Genomic DNA, 19,990 nt, shown 5'->3' on the forward strand with positions numbered 1-19,990 from the left:
GCACTTACAGATAAAAATGTGAATATTACAAAGAGGATAGGAGATCAGATCAGAGATGATCAAATATATACATCCAAAATTAAAAAGGCAAAACAAAACACACACATATATATATAATTATATCAACGTTAATAAATTTGTTTGCCCCGTCCCGTCCCTTAGATATGATTAAGCCGCCATAGGTTTCTCAGGAAGACGATGGAAGCTGACATCTTGTGCAGAGCAACAATGTCCCATACTCAATAGTCTTTTCTTTTTGCCTTCTTTATTCTTTTCCTTCTTTGATGATACCTGCGTGCATGCAATATAATATATATTACAGTATATATAAACATCATCATCTAGCTCTCACACACATATATATTATATTACAATTATAATAAAATGTTTAAATTATTAAAATACAGATTTATGTTACATGCACAAATCACTGCTCCATAATGTGGCACAATCATAGATATTAATAGAATTAAAATTAATGCTTAAAATTTAATGGCAAAATTAAGGGTAATTAGCATTTTCTTAAAATAATAATAATTAGAATAAAGACCTTTGTAAGTGATGGTGCTTTGGAAGTGTAGGACATGCTCTTAACTCCATCGATTTCACCTGAAACATATATAATCGCCATTTAATTTAAATATATTTAATAAATATACCTACTCCAAGTAATCCAAGACAGATTAAGATTATGGTAAATCCTACTCTATAAAACTAAATTATATTATAATAATTAAAAATTGTAAATAATCAATTACTATACGGTATGTATAGTATAATTTAATTTAATTTGCCAGATACTTAAAATTATTATTTGTACGTAATAATATGATATGATTAGAATAGTGGATGAAGAAAGACATACCTTGAGAATCATTTTGTTTAAAATATTCCCTAAAGCTTGGAGAAGCAGGATATTGGATTGTTTCATCCCTATCTCTATCTCTATCTCTCTTTGGTTGAATCATTCTCCCACCATGAGCGGGGGAAGGGGCGTCCATCCTGTCAGCATTCATCATTCTTGAAACACCACAACCCATTTTGAACAACTGAAATTTGGTGTTTAAGTTAATTTAAGGTTTTCTGCGCTTTTTAAGACAATCAGAATTCATGTTCACTGTTCAATTTTTTTCCCTACATTCTTACCGGTGCTGCGATAAAGTCTCACATATTTTGACCAATTTTTTTTCCTTTATATTCTACCCTACAATATAATATCACTCTTTGACTACTTTAAAAAAAAAAAAAAACTATTGACCTTTTCATAACAATGCAATTTTTCTTAATATATCCACAGTAAAATTCATCAACAAAATGACTACTTGACAATATAAATATTTTATTCCAAAACTTGTCCATACAGAACTTAATAATTGCATAATAATTCTCTGCTGACAAAATGCCATACATATAATTATTTCAAGAGGAATGTAAATGTGCATATGCTCCAAGACTTGTTCGTTCTTTTTTTAAAAAAAAAAATCACAAAAATATACTAGCATGTAATCAATCAGTAAAAACTCACTTCACATTGTACCAATGGATAGCTCAAGAGGCTGCAAAGTTGATAGAAATTAACATTTTCTACTACTGAAGGGGAGAACATGAGACAATCATAACTAGTGAAGATTACAAGAAGTTGGTTCTCTTTAGTTAATAGACTGAAAGCGCTTTATGATTAAGACACTCATATCCATATAGCGCTGGGCGCAGTTGTTTAGGCAATTTGTTTCACTGGAGCTGAACTTGCTTCCTGGAGTGCTAGTGATGCATTTGTCCCAACATGAACTTGTGATCTTTCCAACCAACTCATTGATCATTGCCCTTTGCTTTTCTTCCTGCAAAAGGTCGAACAAGTCAGTGTCTCACAGAACATCTAACACAGGACACGAATGCTTAAAATGTTAAATAACATGGTCAGTCGGTCTGTAGATGGGGTACCAAATCTTTTATTGTCCTACATTGTGGAGTGAGCAACAAGGGCAATTTCTCAAAAATCTGAGGAAAGGACTAGCATGCAAAAGGAACAAACAAGATGGAACATTGAAGTCAGAGGCACACCTAGCTAGTTGCTAGTTGCTAGACCAAGATTCAATTTTGCATAAACAATCAAGAAACTCGTGCAACATTCATCAACTTACTATAGAAATTCATAAGCAGCAGCAGCAGCAGCAGAAGGAAAAATAAAATAAAATAGAACAGAACTTTTTAAAAGCCATCCATTATTCCACACCTCTTAAATCAATAATGGGATATTTTAAGCTTGATAAAGGTGTTTACTTATGACTCTAGTCTGCTATTTCGCAGCTCTAAGTCATTTGCAGGTTTAGAAATCCAAAGGATAAGCCTATAATATACTATTATACTACAATGGCAATGTCCCTACACTTGTACACTCTGAAAAGAGTATAACAAGTCTTAGCATAGACATGGGCGAAGATCCTAGTCCTAGAAGAAGAATAAGAATATATTTCTGCGTAAGTATACATACCATGTTGTCAATTTTATCACAGAAAACTCCCTCTTAACACTATGATTACATATATACATACATTCCCAAGGATAACTTAAAAGAGAACAGACAAACATAAAAAGCAAATGAATATATGTGTGTGTGTGTAAAGCTTACATTGAGAAATTGTTGCATCTCGGCGGATTTCAGAGCTGAAGCATCCATGGCTGAGTCGAGGCGAGGGTAGACTGTAGAGGGAGTAGCTTAGGGAAGGAAGTGAGAATCCATCCAAGCGGAAAACCCTAGTAAAGGCTAAAGCGGGGAGGGACATTCAAAGGGCCTGCTGGCTGCTGGGCGTTGTTAAGCCCACTTTCGTCCATTGGACTAAGTTAATAAATAATAAAAAAAAAAAAATTAAAAAGGACCAAATTTGAACTTATTACAAAAGTTAGTTTGGTAAATTGTAAAATCAAGAGCTCATTTTGAAAATAACCAGAGAAATAAAGTGAACATTTTTTTTGTGTCCTTAAGATTTTCATAAAAGTTGAATGATAATGAATTTCACATGTTTTGAATTTTTGATATTTGTTTGTTGTTTGGAATGTCCATAATAATATTAAATTATGATTCTTTTAGTAGGTTAAAATATTACTTTGTAGTCATAAAAAAATATGATTAAATAGGTGGAACATGATTCTTGTTCTAGAGAATTATGAGTTCAATTCTTGCTCATTATTTACCTCCCCTCCCTTGTATGAGTATTCATTCTTACTATTTCTGCTCTAAATTAAACCTAAGGGTGTTAGCAAACAGAGCTTTCGATAAATTACTCGTGTTCGTGTTTGGTAAGCATTCGTTTATTAAAATAAACGAACATAAATAAACAAATTTTAGAGCATGTTCATGAACATAAATTATTTATTGTTCATGAACAACTTGTGATCATAAACATATGCATATGTGTTTGGTTATTAAGGCATTAAGCGCTCATGAACGTGAACATGTTCGTTAACATTAATGAATATGCTCACACGTTTGTGAACATGTTCGCAAACGTTAACAAACAAATACGAACACAATTTTTGAAAACCTTAATAAACAAACACGAACACTCAAATAATCTTAACAAACGAACACAAACAACCTCGATTCATTCATGTTCGGTTCGTTAACAATCCTATTTAAACCACTTTACCTAAAAAAAATTCCCTCCCTGTGATTTATACGGAAAAAGGATACATCCGGCTAGAGCTAGTGTAGTGTAGTGCAATAACAACATATACATATACATATATACATAAAATATTAGTCCGTACAATATAAACTCGTAGATATTGATGTAAAATTAAATTTGAGTGAGTGTTGGTTGGTTCCACCAGAATAATCACACTTTAAAGATAATAGATTCTGTTAATGAAAAATATAAAACACATATACACGCCGCCACCATAACATTTGAGGATTGTGTGTTGATTCTTGTTCATTTTCTTTTTGCTCTCTGAAGGGTGAAGCGATATATTGTTAGTTCCACCATTATCCTTACCCTTCTTCTTCTTCTGTTATTGAGCTGATAACATTAGTGTGATTGGAGTTCCCAAATTCTGATGATGCCATTGCCAGGGCAGCAATTTCAGGTGGTAGATCCAAGCTCCGGCTTCTCCTTCCCCAACTAGACCGCCTAGGGTGTAAGATGCTCCGCCCATCTCCGTCTCCGTCTCGCTCTAGCTCTATGGATGCTGATTTTTTGTTAATTTTATCCAGGAGATCATCATTTCTAGGCAGCCCTTCCAATTCACCAGTGCTTGTCACCCCATCATCACAAACTGGTTTCCTTCTCATTTCTATGTCGCTCATGGTTTTCTCCAAGTTTGGGCTATAACCACCACCTACTACACGAGGTTGTATCTCAGCCTCTTTCTGGAGCTTTGCCCTGAAATTGTTCTTTGAAGGAGGAATACTTGTACAGAATATCTCCATGAAGTTTTGAATTGTCCCTTTATTAAATGGGTTCACCCGCTGATCATACCGATACCTAAAGTTCTCGTATGTTGACTGCAATCATATTAATGGCTTCACCAAACCAAACCACTTAACAATTCACTAACAACTAAATATACAATAACAGAACAAGGCACATACCTGGTTTGTGCTGATGAGGTAAAGATGGAACACTGTAAGCCCACCAACAAACCAGACAGATATAAAAGTATAAATAATAAGCACAATTGAGGCCGGAGTCTTGGCCATTGCTTTCCAGATTGAACTCTGCTCACTGTCCATAATCCTTCTAATATACACCCAGCAAAATGCATGTACATACAAGCAAAGGAGTGTTGTCGAGAAAACAAACATAAAGAAGAAGCGATAATTCCTCTGCAACAGGAATCAGAATTCAATTATGTTAGAGGCGAAGGCACTATAGCATGTAAACAATAACAATTTCATCACAAAATTGAAGAAATGGCGGAGAAAAAGAAGAAAAGCATATATGGGGGTGGGGTTCGTGTGACTATACAATGCAAAAGCATAAAATTTATTGAACACAAAAACAAAACCAGTTGCCCATTATAATGTCTCTGCAACTTCATTTATCCAAATTATGCACACCCAAATATTTATGAAGAATTCAGTGCTGCTACCATTAATGAATCAAAGATTCAAGAAAGCTGGCTGTGGTGACAAGAACATGAAGCCACAACTTCATGAATGCATTCTAGATTCTTTGGGCCTTGGAAACAATCAAAGGTTTTATACATTGATGTAGTAAATACTCAACCACATCAAATTAAGCTCAAATGGGATGTGAAACAATGGGAAACTTCAATTTAGTTAATCACTTATCCAAAGCAGATAACTTCAAAGTTTTGGCCATCAAATGCTTTATGTTTTTAGCACAAACCAGTATTAGAATTATGCCCAATTTGGTATTTAACATTTCAATATCAAAGAAACCATATTGGTGGGGAACTCAATTTTTTTTTTTTTTAATTTTAAAAATAAAAATGGAAGAGAAAATTACAATGTGATATGGAAAAGAGAGAAGAAAAAGCAAGTATGACTATCTCCCAACACGTAATAGGAAAGTGGTAAATTTCCTTTGTGCTATAGCTCTATCACTGGTCTTATGCAATTTAAAGATTGCAATACTTACCAATCCAATACATTGCCCAACCCAAGGACAATGATGATCGAAGCGTTCCACACAGTTATTGCAAATTGAACAGTGTGAGCAACGTGGGGGCCTATAAAGCATGCAGGTATCACAGTATTTAACTTTCACAATTATTCCATTGACATCTACATCCTTCACACGGGGCAAACGTAACTGTGGAGTCTGCCCAGGTCCAGCTTGTTTGTTCCCTTCAAAGTTTTCCGGCTCAGGGGGATGAGGATTGCGAGGAATAATACCTGGATCTCTTGCAGAAGTCAGGAGCAGGAGGACCAAGTCCTTGGAAAACAAATAAATCAAAAGTTAAGTTTTTCCTGATAGTATGAATTCCTCTTTGCAAGCAGATAACATACAATCTAGAAAAATACCCCAGTTTTATTCCCTCACAATAATAGAATGGATATAAAGTATTACCAACCATTTTTCGTCAGCAGTACTGCTTCTATATTATGCTCTAAAAAAATTGTAGAAAAATGCAATAAGGCTCCATATTTCCATCTTTATTTAATGCATAGAGTAAATATACAATGTGGTGCCTCTTTCACCATCATCAAGACTTCCACACCCTTGTGAAAGGATTGGTAGAAAGTTCCACGGTATTCAGAGATATACCAATCGAACAACAATAAAGTCTACCTCAAACTTATGCAGAAAAAGCAAATTTCATATTCAAATGTATTTCAGTAATTTCGTGAAAACCTCTATTCTGCAGAAAATTATGGGAAGAATTAGATCTGATGTACTTCATGTGCTCTTTGGTTTGCTAACCTAAGACCTTTTGGAATAGCATATGAGCATATCTAATTAGTACTTCTATATAGGTCTAGTATTCTCGTGGGATCATGACCAGATAGCAATACAGTTGAATGTATGAAATAGAATTCATATAGCCAACCCCAACTAGGGGTTAAAAAGTGTGTTCAGGTAAAATTAGAAGAAACTGCTATCCTTTTTAGCAGTTTCTTTGCTGCCAAATCAGCACCTAACTTGTATTTGCATGCGCAGTTTTTCTGAGGAGGTCATAGACAAATCCTCTTCAGCTAGACTTCAAATTTCTAAGATAAATCTTGCAGAATATAGCACTACAGCAACAACACTTCTGATAATTGTGGATTTGATCTTTTTTACTACACAATAATTACAATTTCTTAATCCCAGCCGACTTTAAGTAGAAAAATTATATGAGAGTTAAGTGGCGGCCACTATTGCAGGAATTAAAGTTGAACAGTTTGCTCAAAGATAATGTGGATCATGACAAGTTAATCTACTTCCAAGTTTAAATTTCTCTTTGAGACATTCAAGAATATATTTCTCCAAAACCCACTATACACGTGGATTTTGTTTAAGTCACTTTATGAGATAGAGGTTTATAACCTTTCTCATCTTGCGCGAATTAACTCTTAAAACAATGAAATGATAAATAAAAATTAAAAATTTAAAAACATAACAGGCTCATCAATCACATTAAAAACACGTACTTCTGCACTACTCCTTTTCTCAAACATTTCAGAAGATTAGATAGATGGTATTGTTAGCCTCTAACTTTAGCAGCAATACCTTGCTTAAGCCATTTGCAAGCTACATTTCGGTTGATGTAATGAACCAGAAAAGTTAACCCTATGAAGGATTGGAGTCAATTCACAATCTGAGTCCATAACTAATTGGAAGTAGTTGTTCATGGAAGCCCTAGCCCCTATGAGGAAAAGCAAAAACCCCCAATAAATCCTCACTTGAATGAACAAACTTCTGAGCTCTTTCCCTACTGCTTCTTTGAGGTGATGTTACCATTGTTAAAAAATAAAAACAATGAGGTTGAAGGTCTAGCAAGTGGCAAAGGGCCACCACCTGCTCAAAAGGTGGAAACTGTGAAGTTTTAAGAAAAGAACAAATGGGGCCAAACGAGGGAAAGATATGAGAAGAGATTAATTGCATATAACAATGGTTGATATGGATCTAATATGTCACTCTTGCTTACTAGGAAAGCTCTCATTATTAATGGGCAACCATGGGCCATTTATATGTACTAGGAGAAGCACCAAGTACAAAACATTTGAAGGATGAACATTTTTTGACACACTGCTAACTTTCAACTGAAATATACTAATTTATGTTCATCTGTTTATCATAATAGCAAAGATTAAGTGAATGTAAAACAATTCAAAATTTTCACTAATCTACAAAACTTTGCACACATCACTTTGTCAATGACAAAAAACAATAAGTTCAATGATAGAGAAATATACCACCAGATATGTAAATCAGGGATACAAAAGCCCATAATGAAGAACATTAAGCCAACAGTTCATCCCTCTAGTTTGCTATTAGCAGAAGAATTTAGGGACTTACATAGAGTGTGAAAAGAACAACTACAACCATAATTGATATCCCCCAATCACCAGCAAAATCATCCATCAATTTTCTAGCTATAAAGACACAGAATACTGCAACAGGTGCAACAATGAGGAATATGGTCAGAAAGATAGATCTACCATCAGGTCCAAAGATGAGCCTCCCTTGAAGGCAAAATCTCTGCATTGTAGAAATAAAACATGGTCATGTAAATAATAATGGAAAGACTACATCTAAGGCAGCGTCAAGAAACAGCATTGTCAAATTGTCTGGAAACAAATCTCCGTAGAACCTGTGCCAGTAGGAAGACTGCTCAAAAAAGTAAAGCTCCTAACTGTCTATGAATAAAACAGTCTGCCCATAAAATGAATTAGAAAAGTTTGAATTTCATTTAGAGTAGTTTTGTGTGCACAGAAAAGGTTAAGTTTGCTATTCACATTTTCAAAAGTTTTCAAATGATTGGCTAGAAATTTTTTCCAAACTTAAAGGCACTAGATATTTGTAAACATTATTTGAACAAGAGGCCAAAAATTTGCAAGAAACTATATAGGGTGGGTCTAGAAACCATCTAATAGCTTTAAGTGAGAGTCTAGAATGCACTGTCTGTAGGTTAGTACATAGGTTGGCAACAAATCCCTATTGCAGATTCATAATTTCAAATGAACTTAAGCAATCCAATGAATTCTCATTGTGACAACAGCATTTGAAAAGATTGGGCCAAGTCAAAACTATTCAGCAAAGAAAGGTCATGGAGAAACAAAATGAATTTCTTTTACTAATTTGTCAAAGCTAGTACATAGTACAAATTAGTAAAGCAATCAAGTGAACTGTTACATTCCCTGAACTCAAAAGAATATTCCTGATTACTACTTTTTTAAGCATTCAATCTTCCCTGATCAAGGGAGCAACCGCTACTCAGCTACTCTCTTGATAAGTAAAGATAAAGAGCTATGTGCAATCAGAGCAATCACAACTTTCTAAATATACCATTTTAACAGATATTCGTTGTACAAATGCAACCATTTAAGTAAATATGCAATTATATATAAACACGGTGGTAATTATTATTATCATTATCATTTCCTACTTGAATGCAAAGCTAAAAAAACAAACATCTGGATATTCAGATGTGAACAATTAATTACCAATAGGATGTAAGATGGAAACTCAATCATAGATAAAAGGAAACAAAATCTAATAAGAACAAAAATTGTGAACAGAGTTCAAACATGGAGACATCAACAAGATTGTAAAGCATGACTTATTCAAATCTAAATAGATATCATACCCATACTAGCTAAAAACTTTTATCTTTCAGAAAAAAATATAAATCTATTTATATCAAATACCCTTTACTCAGTTCTGCAGTTGAAAATCAGAATTAGAAGGACAAAGAAATTACGTTGCTGCCTTTCCAGGCCTGGTAGGACCGGATAACAGGTGCAGAATCGGCAGCGGCGCCGGCAGAATCAGAATTCCTCGGCGGAGCCACCCCATACATTTCTTTGAGCGGAAAGGTATAATTGTTGATTGAATGGTGAGGATTGAAATGGGGAAGACAGCAAAGGTCAAATGGTAATGGGAACTCAAAAGGAAAAAGAAAGGGAAAAAGGCGGCTGCTTCATTATCATTTACTACTATTTCCTTTTATAAATAACTCTCTCTTTCTCTCTACTATTTTCTTTTTTTATTGCTATGTTTACCAGTACTAATATTTGGGGATTTGACTTGGCCTTGTCTGGGACAGACTGCATGCGCCAACCACGATTCTCGATGACGTCACAATCCGGTGACGACTAGATATCAACTACTGTAATACCGGACTTCGTTTTAATTTATTATTATTCTTACGGAGTATAATTAATTTTAAAATTCTTTAGAATACAGTATTATATTATATCTTACTCCGTATATATATTTTAAATAATTTTGTTTCAAAGGTATTGTTACACACTTCATTTGTGTTTTAAAAGGTTTATTTTTTAAACTATTATTATTCTTCTCACAAAAGGTTGAATCCCCAACCCTAAAGGTCCCACCCTAAAGGAATCCCGTTAGGGTTGGTTCTGGTTCGTGCTGGTGCTGGTCGGGGTTCGATGTTATTGGCTGCCTTGTTCTATGATTGCTTTATCTGTTGGCCTGTGATTGCCTGTATTTTTATGTAATGCTTTGACTGAGGCTTGTGTGCCGACATTCTGCTTTACCGTTTTGTCGGGTTGGTGTGTATTGTTGCTTTTAACAGGGCAGCCAATAGCACCCCAGGAGATGTTGCGGTCATGGTTGCAGCCCGGTTGGACTGTATTATGCTATGTGCAGTTGGCAGGGAGGCGCTATGGGTCGTGACAGGCAAGGTGGCTGTTCCCCTTGTCATTTGTCTCCTCGACTATATGATGGCCGTGAAAGCAGCTGGGTTATACTTGCATTTATATTTTCGGGCAGCTGCGCAGTCTAGTGTTAGTTATCTAGCATGGGAGTTGGGGCATGTATGTTATAGCCCCGGGGGCCTTCCTTTTGTAATCTCTTTTTATTTTCTAGCTTAGTATTAGTTAGTGGGATTCTGGCCGTGTGTGGCCTAATCCCTTGGACGTTGTATTGGCTTCGGCCTTTCTTTCTATTAATAAAGTATGATTTTTTTTATTTTTTATTTTTTAAAAAAAGGCCCCACACTCCGACCCCACCGAATATGTGGGAGGATGTAAATCACGGTAACTCAATGGTTCAGCAAACAAGGCCAAATACCGATAAACACAAGGAATCTGCTCACTTTGAACATAATTCTCACACTGCTGGCGCTGAGGTTCAAACCTAAACTATTATACTCTCCGTATATAAAGAGAGGAACCCAAAATCCAAAACATATCAACCCTTAGAAGTTGGAATATTTATCGAAGACACACATACAAATCAAACATATTATATTAGGACCCTTCTATTTATAGAGACAATAAACATATTTGAAAGATAACGATAAAAGTATGAAAGATCTAATTGAATCCAAATCTATTTGGACTTCAAGTTATTGTATTCTATAACCAACAACAACAACAAAAAATGTATCCAAATATAATGCATACAAATTCACAAAAAAAAATGCAATTCAAAATTGACATTTTTCGTGCATATTAAATACACAATTATTCACTAAATTTTTATTTTCACTTACAATTAAGACAAATTTATTGATTCTAAAAACATAGTTACCAGATACAAAAATAATGACTTTATATATAAAATATATATATTTTTTTAAATGGGCTCTCCTAAAATTGGGAGTAATGTGCCATCGCCTTGGTGCACATGGTTAGGGGTAGCCTTGAAACAAATATAACCATTTTGCTCAACATATAGCGTACCTCATACAAGTAAATAAAGTTGAGCTTCTTCGTTCAATTTTGTTCAATCCTCGTAGAAAATAAGTCAATTCGTACTCCGTTCATCTCTGACAATATTTATGATTTGGGGAGGACATTTAGGGATTTAATGGAAAGAGTTAATATATTTTGGCCTTGATGGGTAAATCTAAAAACATAATAAGTCTCAATCAAAGTTATACTCCTCATTTATGCTCATGTTTTTAATGCTAACCATTTTGTACATTGTGCTTTTAAAGTTGTACTATACAATTTTTTTGGACAAAAATACCCTTATCCCATTATAACTTCCGTTATCTTTTCCATTACTTTTACCATGCACATGCACCTACTATATATTTTCTTATATTCTTTAATTATAACAATATTTGTAAAACATTATATATTCATTATATATTAGATTAATATAATAAATAAATTTTATTTCACTTAGATTTTAATTAGTAAAAATTTGTTAGCTATTTTAAAAAATATAAATATTAGGCATATGTTTTTGCGCATCGCGCATAGAAAAGACTAGTAGTTAGCATATATGTCAATTCTGACTTATTTGCCCACTATTACCTGTTTGACATGGTTAAAAATCAATATAATTGTTTGGTTAATTAGCTTTTTGTGACTCTAAAATACTACAATTCAAAAAGCTGCTCAAACCAATTTTTTTAAATTAACTTTTTAAGAAAATAAATTATACCAAACAACTATCAGCTAACATCTAATTTACTAAACACATTTCTATAATAAGCTAATGTTATTAACTAGTTATACCATCTAATTAACTCAATCAACTAATAACTGAATGAAGTTGTTTGATTTTTCAAAAAAAAAAAAAATCATTTACCAAACAGATCCTTTATTTAAAATGGTAAATTATATTAATAATAATATAAAAAGTCAAATCAACCTACATATTGCACTTCTATGACATGGCCAATGGCCATTTTGAAAGTTTTTCTAATAATTATTCCAAGTTCACATGTTCAAAGGTAAAAATTTATGATGACGACACCGTTATCTCATTTTTTATGAAAAATGTTATATCTAATCTTAAATTATACTTATAATTTTCACTCCTATCAAATGTTTAATTTTGATTGGATGAAAAAAAAAATAACAAAAATCATGCTTCACGTCTTTTTATGAGACAATCAAAACATAACACATAGTCTATATATATATATATATATATATATATATATATATATATATATATATATATTTAAAGTATGAAATGAGAGTGCATATATTACTTTTTTTTTTTTTTTTAACTAGGCAACCAGGCTACTTTGACTCTTCGAGGAAGCATAATTATAGTGCTATACGGCAAATTATTGGTACATACAATATTATGTGAACCATAATAAAAAATATATTTTTAATATATTAAATTTACATTATTTTTGTACTGAATGTATATTATATAATATAATATACACTCAGAACAAAAATAATGTACATTCCCTGAATATAATGTACATTAACTTTTTATTGAATGTACATTATTTTTGTATTGAATGTACATTATTTTACAGTAGACAAAATATGATCCACACAACTTGTATGGACCATGATCCATACAATAATGATTGAGTATTATACTGCCAAGCAGCAATCGTTATGCGTTGGACCCGTGTCCAGCATGCTTGCTGGACATGGGTAACAATGCCGTTAGGCACTGTTATCTCCTTTTTTTTTTTTTTTTTTTTTTTTTTTTTTAATTTCAGACCGCTTCGTTATAGAAGTATATGTTCATAATTTTATTACTATATGTTAATAACTGTACATTCATAACTTCATAACTGTACATTCATAACTCTATAACTGTACATTCATAACTCCATAATTGTACATTCATAACTCCATAACTGTACATTCATAACTCCATAATTGTACATTCATAATTTTCGAAGCTCTATGTTCACAATTTTAGAGCTCTATGTTCATAATTTTATTACTATATGTTCATAATTGTAAGTTCATAATGTTAGAGCTCTTTGTTCATAATTCGATCAATAACTGTACATTCATAATTCGATCAATAACTGTACATTCATAATTCCATAACTGTAGATTCATAATCTCATAATTGTACATTCATAACTCCATAACTGTAGATTCATAACTCTATAAGTGTACATTCATAACTCCATAACTGTACATTCATAATCTTCGAAGCTCTATATTCACAATTTTAAAGCTCCATGGTCATAATTTTATTACTATATATGTTCATAATTGTAAGTTCATAATGTTAGAGCTCTGTGTTCATGATTTCATAATTGCATAACTGTACATTTATAACGGCATAACTGTACATTCATAATCCAAAAAAAAAAAAAAAATAACGCCGTTAACGACAAAACGCACGTGATTTTTTTTTTTTTAAACTAAATGACGCGTTTTTTTTTTTTTTTTTTTGAAAAACGACGTTTTTGGCCCGTGTCCACAATTCATTGTGGACACGGGTCCAGGGCATAATTTGCCGCCAAGCAGCCAGCAAGTTGACAAGTACATTGTTTTGGGCTGGGCTTAGCATACTGGATCATTTTATAAGAATATAAGTATACAACTTATTTGTTGGGCAACCTACTATGATTACTAGCCCAATAATTGGGCCATGTTCTTGTTGGACACATAATTATCGCAGGGGTAGATCTAGATCGAGTAATTAAAGGAAGAAATAGTCCAATTTGACAATATACACCAATAGAAGTATAGAACCATGGCTTAAGTGAAAATTGGTGAACTTACATGAATATACTACATTGTGTACTTAGAGTATTAGCGCGTCCATATACACACATTAACATTTTGTACGCGCAATGGTGAAAATTCATATCTAATATTAACATGTTAATAAATATAAATAATTAAAAATTTATAGTTCAAGTTGTATATGTACAAATAATATATGTATTATATATACACATATGATTTACCATTCATATAAATTAAATAAAAATATAATTAAAAATTAAATTAATTATATAATAATTTTAATAGAATGATAATTAAATAATAGGAAAAAAGATATGATAGATGTAAGTATATGGTAATAATAATTGAGTCATCAATGTTATAATTAAATAGTAACGGAGTTATAATTATGTAATGGTACTTTTGTCTAACAAAAATATAATAGGGATAATTTTGTCTAATAAAATTGACGTGTACAACATTTAAAGTAAAATGTATGTCTTTATTAGCATACAAAAATCGAACATAAATCAATAATATAACTTAGATTGGGACGTATTATGTTTTTAGATATATAGTGACATGAAACATCTTATATGACAAAGTTTAACAAAAAATGAATTAATAATAATTAAATTTGTGACATTCTGATATGAAATCATGTTTTACTTCCCCAGTAATTTATTTGGGACATGTTTACTCACCCAGAAATTACTAGGGGTGCGTGTCTGACTATTTGGTCCGTTAGAAGAAAGAATTGGTTTGAGATGCACTTAAATTGTGTATATTCGTTTGACCAAATGGAAGTCACCAAAGGTACATCTGGTTACTTATCAATTTAGTCCTTTTATTTTTTTATTAAAAAAAAAAAGAAAAAAGAGGGGGAAAAAGAAAAGAAAAGATAAATAACATCCGTTTAGACTGAAACCAAATCAACGAACTAATAAAAACTAGACACCGATAATGTTCGTCATCATCATTAGTTATGTTACTTTTACTTATGTTATATCATTTATTGTGTTAATTATAATTGTGCCCACTTGAAAACTGTTTTGACGCCGTCTTTTGAAGCTATCATTGTCAATTTAGACCGAAATCAAATCAACTAATAATGCTAATTAAAAATTTGATCCATTAAAAAAAACAGAAACAATATAACGGGTATCTTTGTTCTTTTAAGCATGCATATTTTTAAACGGGTAATACTTATGGCACATATATATCATTTAGACCTTGTTTGCTAAATTGTTGTTAGCTGTTTAGGTTAGAAGGTATAACTAAACTAGTTAATAACATTAGCTAATTGTAGAAAGTGTTTAGTAAATTAGTTATTAGCTGATAGTTATTTGATATAATTTCTTTTATAAAAAAAGGCTAATTGGAAAAGATGTTTTGAACAACTTTTTGAATTTTAAGATTTTGAAGTTACAAAAAACTGATTAATCAAGCATTTATATTAATTTTTTAATCAAATCAAACAATTAGTAGTAGTTAAATAAATCAAAATTAGTTGATAAATTAACTATTTTATCAAATAGGGTCATAGATTATGGGGCATGTGTGACATATAGACATCCACGCACGCAATTTGCATGCCACTTATTTGCTAAATTGAAAGTGTATGAATAGGGACATAGGGTTTCATCGGAAAAGTCCTCAGAAAGATCAAAAGTGCCCAATATGCTAGTCTAAAGTGTTAAATGGCAATGCTATCACATATATATAAATGGGTTCATGTGCGGTTGTCGGGTGCGATGAGAGCCATTGATAACGTCTAGGATTAACCAAAAAAAATTTAAAAATAATACGGTGGCAGTTTGGTAATTTTACATCTATGTCAAATTTAAGGTGCGTGGTTTTTAATTTGTGCTTAAGGTGAGTGGGTTTGTGTTGTGTGCTTAAGGTGCGTCAGTTGTTGAAAACTTAAGTGTCGATCTAAAGTTTTAGGTGTGTGATTTTCATTCTTAAGGTGCGTGATTTTCTTTCTTAAGGTGCGTGGTTTGTGTGCTTAAGGTGCGTCGGCCTAAAGGTTAGGTGCGTGATTTCCCCTCATAAGGTGCATTGTTTTCCTTCTTAAGGTGTGTCGGTCTAAAATTTTATGTGCATGAGTTTTCTTCTTAATTAAGGTGCATTGTTTTTCCTTCTTAAGGTGCTTTGTTTTTCCCTCTTAAGAAAAAAATAAAATAAAATGAATTTTTAGTAATTTTATAAACAATTTCATGAATTCCTTTAGGTTGTCTGTCATCCCAGCTTCTCAGATGAGAGCATTAATGGAAGACACGTGTTTTTTTTTTTTTTTTAAATTTATGGATTTGAGCCATTAATCTAGATTTGATTAATGTCTCATATCTAACCCCATATAATGATTCAAATGTGAACCAATACTATCATATGAATCAATGTACCATGCACCGTTAATCTTATTCGATCTTGTGATTTATAATATTTTTTACCAGGTAAATATAATATGCATCATTAAACCAATGCATACTGCATCGAATGCACCACTATATAACTTCTTAAATCTTGACCGTCCAATCTCACCAATTAACAATTAGTGGCGGTTCACATGATTGTGTGTGAGAGAAAGACTATGCGCTATATACCACAATTGTTAATGTGGACGTTCGATGTTGACAAATACTTCATAATATTTTAAAGTTAAATGCTTAACCGGAAGTAGCTAGCAAGGGATTATAGATAATAATAAATAAATTGAAAGGGAGGACATATATACGTCTAAATTAAAGATAAAAGGAACCTCCTTTAATTTGCATGCCGCATAATTATAGCCACGTATGTACAGTGCAGCTAAGGCATGTAGAAAATGCAGCTTAATGAATGAATAGTTAGACGTAGTGCACAGTGCACTAGCTTATATATATAAAAACTTACACGTTACACCTGCCCTGCCTGCCTGTTGGCGTTTATCCAATCTAATATACACTACAAAAGCACATCCCGCAGCGCAGCTCCCACTCCAATTCAGTGGTAGGTAAAGTCATTTTATCCCCACAATAACACCACTCCAATACAAATTAAAATTCAGCAACGCAACTTAACACTCCGATCCAACAAATATCTATCCGGGGATGAGAACGACTGTGGGCCATCCATCATCCTATCATTATTATTCTTACTTATTTTTATTACTAATTTTACACGCGTATTTGCGAATAATTTAATGCACAATGTTTATAATTAAATATGTATTTGAAAGTATGTTAATGCAATGTTATATATGCAAAATTTATACTTAAATAATTCAATGTCGAATTTGTTTATTTAAATATGTAATTCAAATAATATGAATACAAGATAATGACCCTGTTTGTTAAAATGGCTGTTAGCTGATAGCAGTTAGTTGTTAGCTGATTGTGTTAATTGGAGTGTATAAATAGTTGATAACATTAGCTGATTGTAGAAAAGTGTTTGGTAAATTAGTTGTTAGATGTTAGCTGTTTGGTATAATTTCTTTTGTCAAAAAACTAATTGAAAAAGTTGCTTGGGGTAGATTTTTCAATTTTAGCCTTTTAGAGTTGCAAAAAACTAATTAACCAAACATTTATATTGATATTTTAACTAAATCAAACAATTAATAGTGGTCAAATAAGCTAAAATTGGCCTATAAGCCAATTTTTTTACCAAACAGGGCCAATATAAGAGATTTATTATAATTGTCACTAAAAAAAATGTCTACAACTTTATTAAATCGATAGTCTAACTACTTAGACTAAAAACGATAGTCTAAATAAATACTACTTTTGGTTTGAATTTTTCTAAGTATTCTTAATTCTCTTTTGAGTAGCATTGTCATTGTCTTCATCATCTTCACTATTTGTCCTCTTCATTTTTCACTGATGAAAATCAAAGAATTTCCGACCACCTGAAAGTGATATCACCCTAAACACAAGATTCACTGATGAAAATCAAGAATTCGGGTGCATGTCAAAGTATGTATATATAATTTGTTTAATTTTTTTTTTTTTTTTTTGTTAATGTAAGAGGTTTTTTTATTTTATTTTATTTTTATTTTTGGAATGTAAGAGAATTATATGTATTAAAGAATATTAGGACTCAATACTTTATCAATTTAGGATTCTCATCTTTATTAATTAAACGAGCTCTACAATTTGTTCATTTATATTTATTTACCTTAATAAACGAACACTTATCAAATATAAATAGTTCACCGAAAACTCAATCTATTTCCTAATCCAAATTAAATAAATACAATCTATGCAAATGACGTAATGTGTACATCAACCACACCATAACTAGGTGGAGATTAATTGTACCTCAATTCAAGCATTACATCAAAAGTAATAATAATTAATATACTTCAATTTCTAACTGAATAATTAATTAATAAAAATAAATGTATGTAAGAGATAGTTAACATCATATCACTATGCACGATGTGAAATCAAACCATTAATTTGAGATTAGCAAAGATACGCTAAACATTCTTCATTTTATTATACCTATATAAATCTTATCTTCCTCACTTTTCTTCTATACTAATTAATACTATAACCATACAAAGTATACATATATATACTTTCAAAAAACATAGTTGATCTACCTTTAACAGAAGTACTTTACTTGAACAAATTGTAGTTATATTAATTAATTATATAAGGTATTTGGTTGGTAAGTTTAATTTTTTTTTTAGATTAAAATTATTAATTTCAAATTAGTGCTTAATATATATATAAAAATTAATAAAAGGAATTAAGTAGGTAACAAAAATACCAAAATGTTTATAGCTTTATGCACAACAATAAGAATAATACCGGAGTAATAAGAAAGTGTATACTAAAAGTAAATGTTGTAAATTATGGTGGGGTGGTGGATCATGATGATTGATGACACAGCATGCAGAGTAAGGCATAGTAATTGGGAATTAGCTAGGGGTGAGAGGTAGGAGTGTTATTAAATAAAATAATATATAATAATAATAATAATAAAATGGTCGTTATATCGTGCACCGCGTAATGTTAACAAAATGACACTACAATGTATTTAAAGTGACACTGCCTCACTTATTATTTTTATATTATCAAATGAAACGGCAGTTATATCAAAATGATGCTGTAGTTGTAGTGAAATGAAACTGCAATATATATAAAATGAAATTGAATAACGTTTCACATATTTGAGTGTATATTGTACAATGAAGTTGTAATTATATCGAAATGGTCATGTAGTTGTATTTTAATGAAACCATAGTGTATATACAATAAAATTAAATAACACTTTCACATATTTGAATGTATAAATATTGAATGAAACTGTAGTTATATCGAAATGAAACTGTAGTTATGTTGAAATGAAACTGCAATTGTATACAAAACGAAACTGAAGAACATAGTTATTTTTTTATAAATTCCATTTTTTTATTAAATAAAACAACGTCATTCTGATGCACGGTGCAGAATTAATTATGTACTGCGGTGCACGATATAATTAGGAGAGGGCAGAATGAAATATAATGTTGGAACGAATGAAAATTAAATGAAATGTGGGGTATAACATGAGAATATAAGACTCCAGTCTCGAGGTTAATTATAGGGTATAGATTAGCAATCCAGGCTGACATCCTTTGTCTTGGGAATGTAAAAGATAGTCGTTGGGATGGGTTTCATAGCAGCAGCAGCGCAATTGTCCCCCGCCACGCCCCTGGATTAGTGAATACCATGGTTTTCATTTTTCTATCTCCAATTCTCCCCGCCCCTTAATTTTGGATACCAACCAGCAACCACGGACCACCCTACATATTATAATTATTAATTTACTTCAGATTAAGGGGCGTATTCCATCAAAGTTTTTATAAACTTTTAAAAATTTGTAATGAATTTAAAAGTTTGGTGATATTTGATCTAAACTTTTAAAGATTTTTTAAAAATTTATTTTTGTATTTGATTCACATTTCTAAAAAATTCTCGAAGT

At 31.9% G+C, this 19,990-nt stretch overlaps 3 protein-coding genes across 3 annotated transcripts; all 3 read right to left on the reverse strand.

Annotated features, from left to right (window-relative positions):
* Positions 1 to 97: 97 nt before the first annotated feature.
* Positions 98 to 1,238, reverse strand: LOC109170783. Its single transcript, XM_019319942.1, has 3 exons — positions 866 to 1,238; positions 551 to 609; positions 98 to 291 (listed from the first exon to the last, which is right to left on the reverse strand). The coding sequence occupies exons 1-3, from the start codon at positions 1,038 to 1,040 to the stop codon at positions 169 to 171; spliced, it is 357 nt and encodes a 118-aa protein (XP_019175487.1). The 5' UTR covers positions 1,041 to 1,238; the 3' UTR covers positions 98 to 168.
* A 193-nt stretch (positions 1,239 to 1,431) lies between these two features.
* Positions 1,432 to 2,839, reverse strand: LOC109170784 (mitochondrial import inner membrane translocase subunit TIM8). Its single transcript, XM_019319943.1, has 2 exons — positions 2,630 to 2,839; positions 1,432 to 1,838 (listed from the first exon to the last, which is right to left on the reverse strand). The coding sequence occupies exons 1-2, from the start codon at positions 2,675 to 2,677 to the stop codon at positions 1,650 to 1,652; spliced, it is 237 nt and encodes a 78-aa protein (XP_019175488.1). The 5' UTR covers positions 2,678 to 2,839; the 3' UTR covers positions 1,432 to 1,649.
* A 918-nt stretch (positions 2,840 to 3,757) lies between these two features.
* Positions 3,758 to 9,674, reverse strand: LOC109170780 (probable protein S-acyltransferase 7). Its single transcript, XM_019319940.1, has 5 exons — positions 9,373 to 9,674; positions 7,968 to 8,150; positions 5,604 to 5,900; positions 4,592 to 4,825; positions 3,758 to 4,504 (listed from the first exon to the last, which is right to left on the reverse strand). Exons 1-5 carry the CDS (start codon positions 9,469 to 9,471, stop codon positions 3,992 to 3,994), a joined length of 1,326 nt encoding a protein of 441 aa, XP_019175485.1. The 5' UTR covers positions 9,472 to 9,674; the 3' UTR covers positions 3,758 to 3,991.
* Between the last annotated feature and the right edge of the window lie 10,316 nt (positions 9,675 to 19,990).

Source organism: Ipomoea nil, unplaced genomic scaffold (genome assembly GCF_001879475.1).
Source record: "Ipomoea nil cultivar Tokyo-kokei standard unplaced genomic scaffold, Asagao_1.1 scaffold3340, whole genome shotgun sequence".
In the NCBI taxonomy this organism is placed as follows: domain Eukaryota; kingdom Viridiplantae; phylum Streptophyta; class Magnoliopsida; order Solanales; family Convolvulaceae; genus Ipomoea; species Ipomoea nil.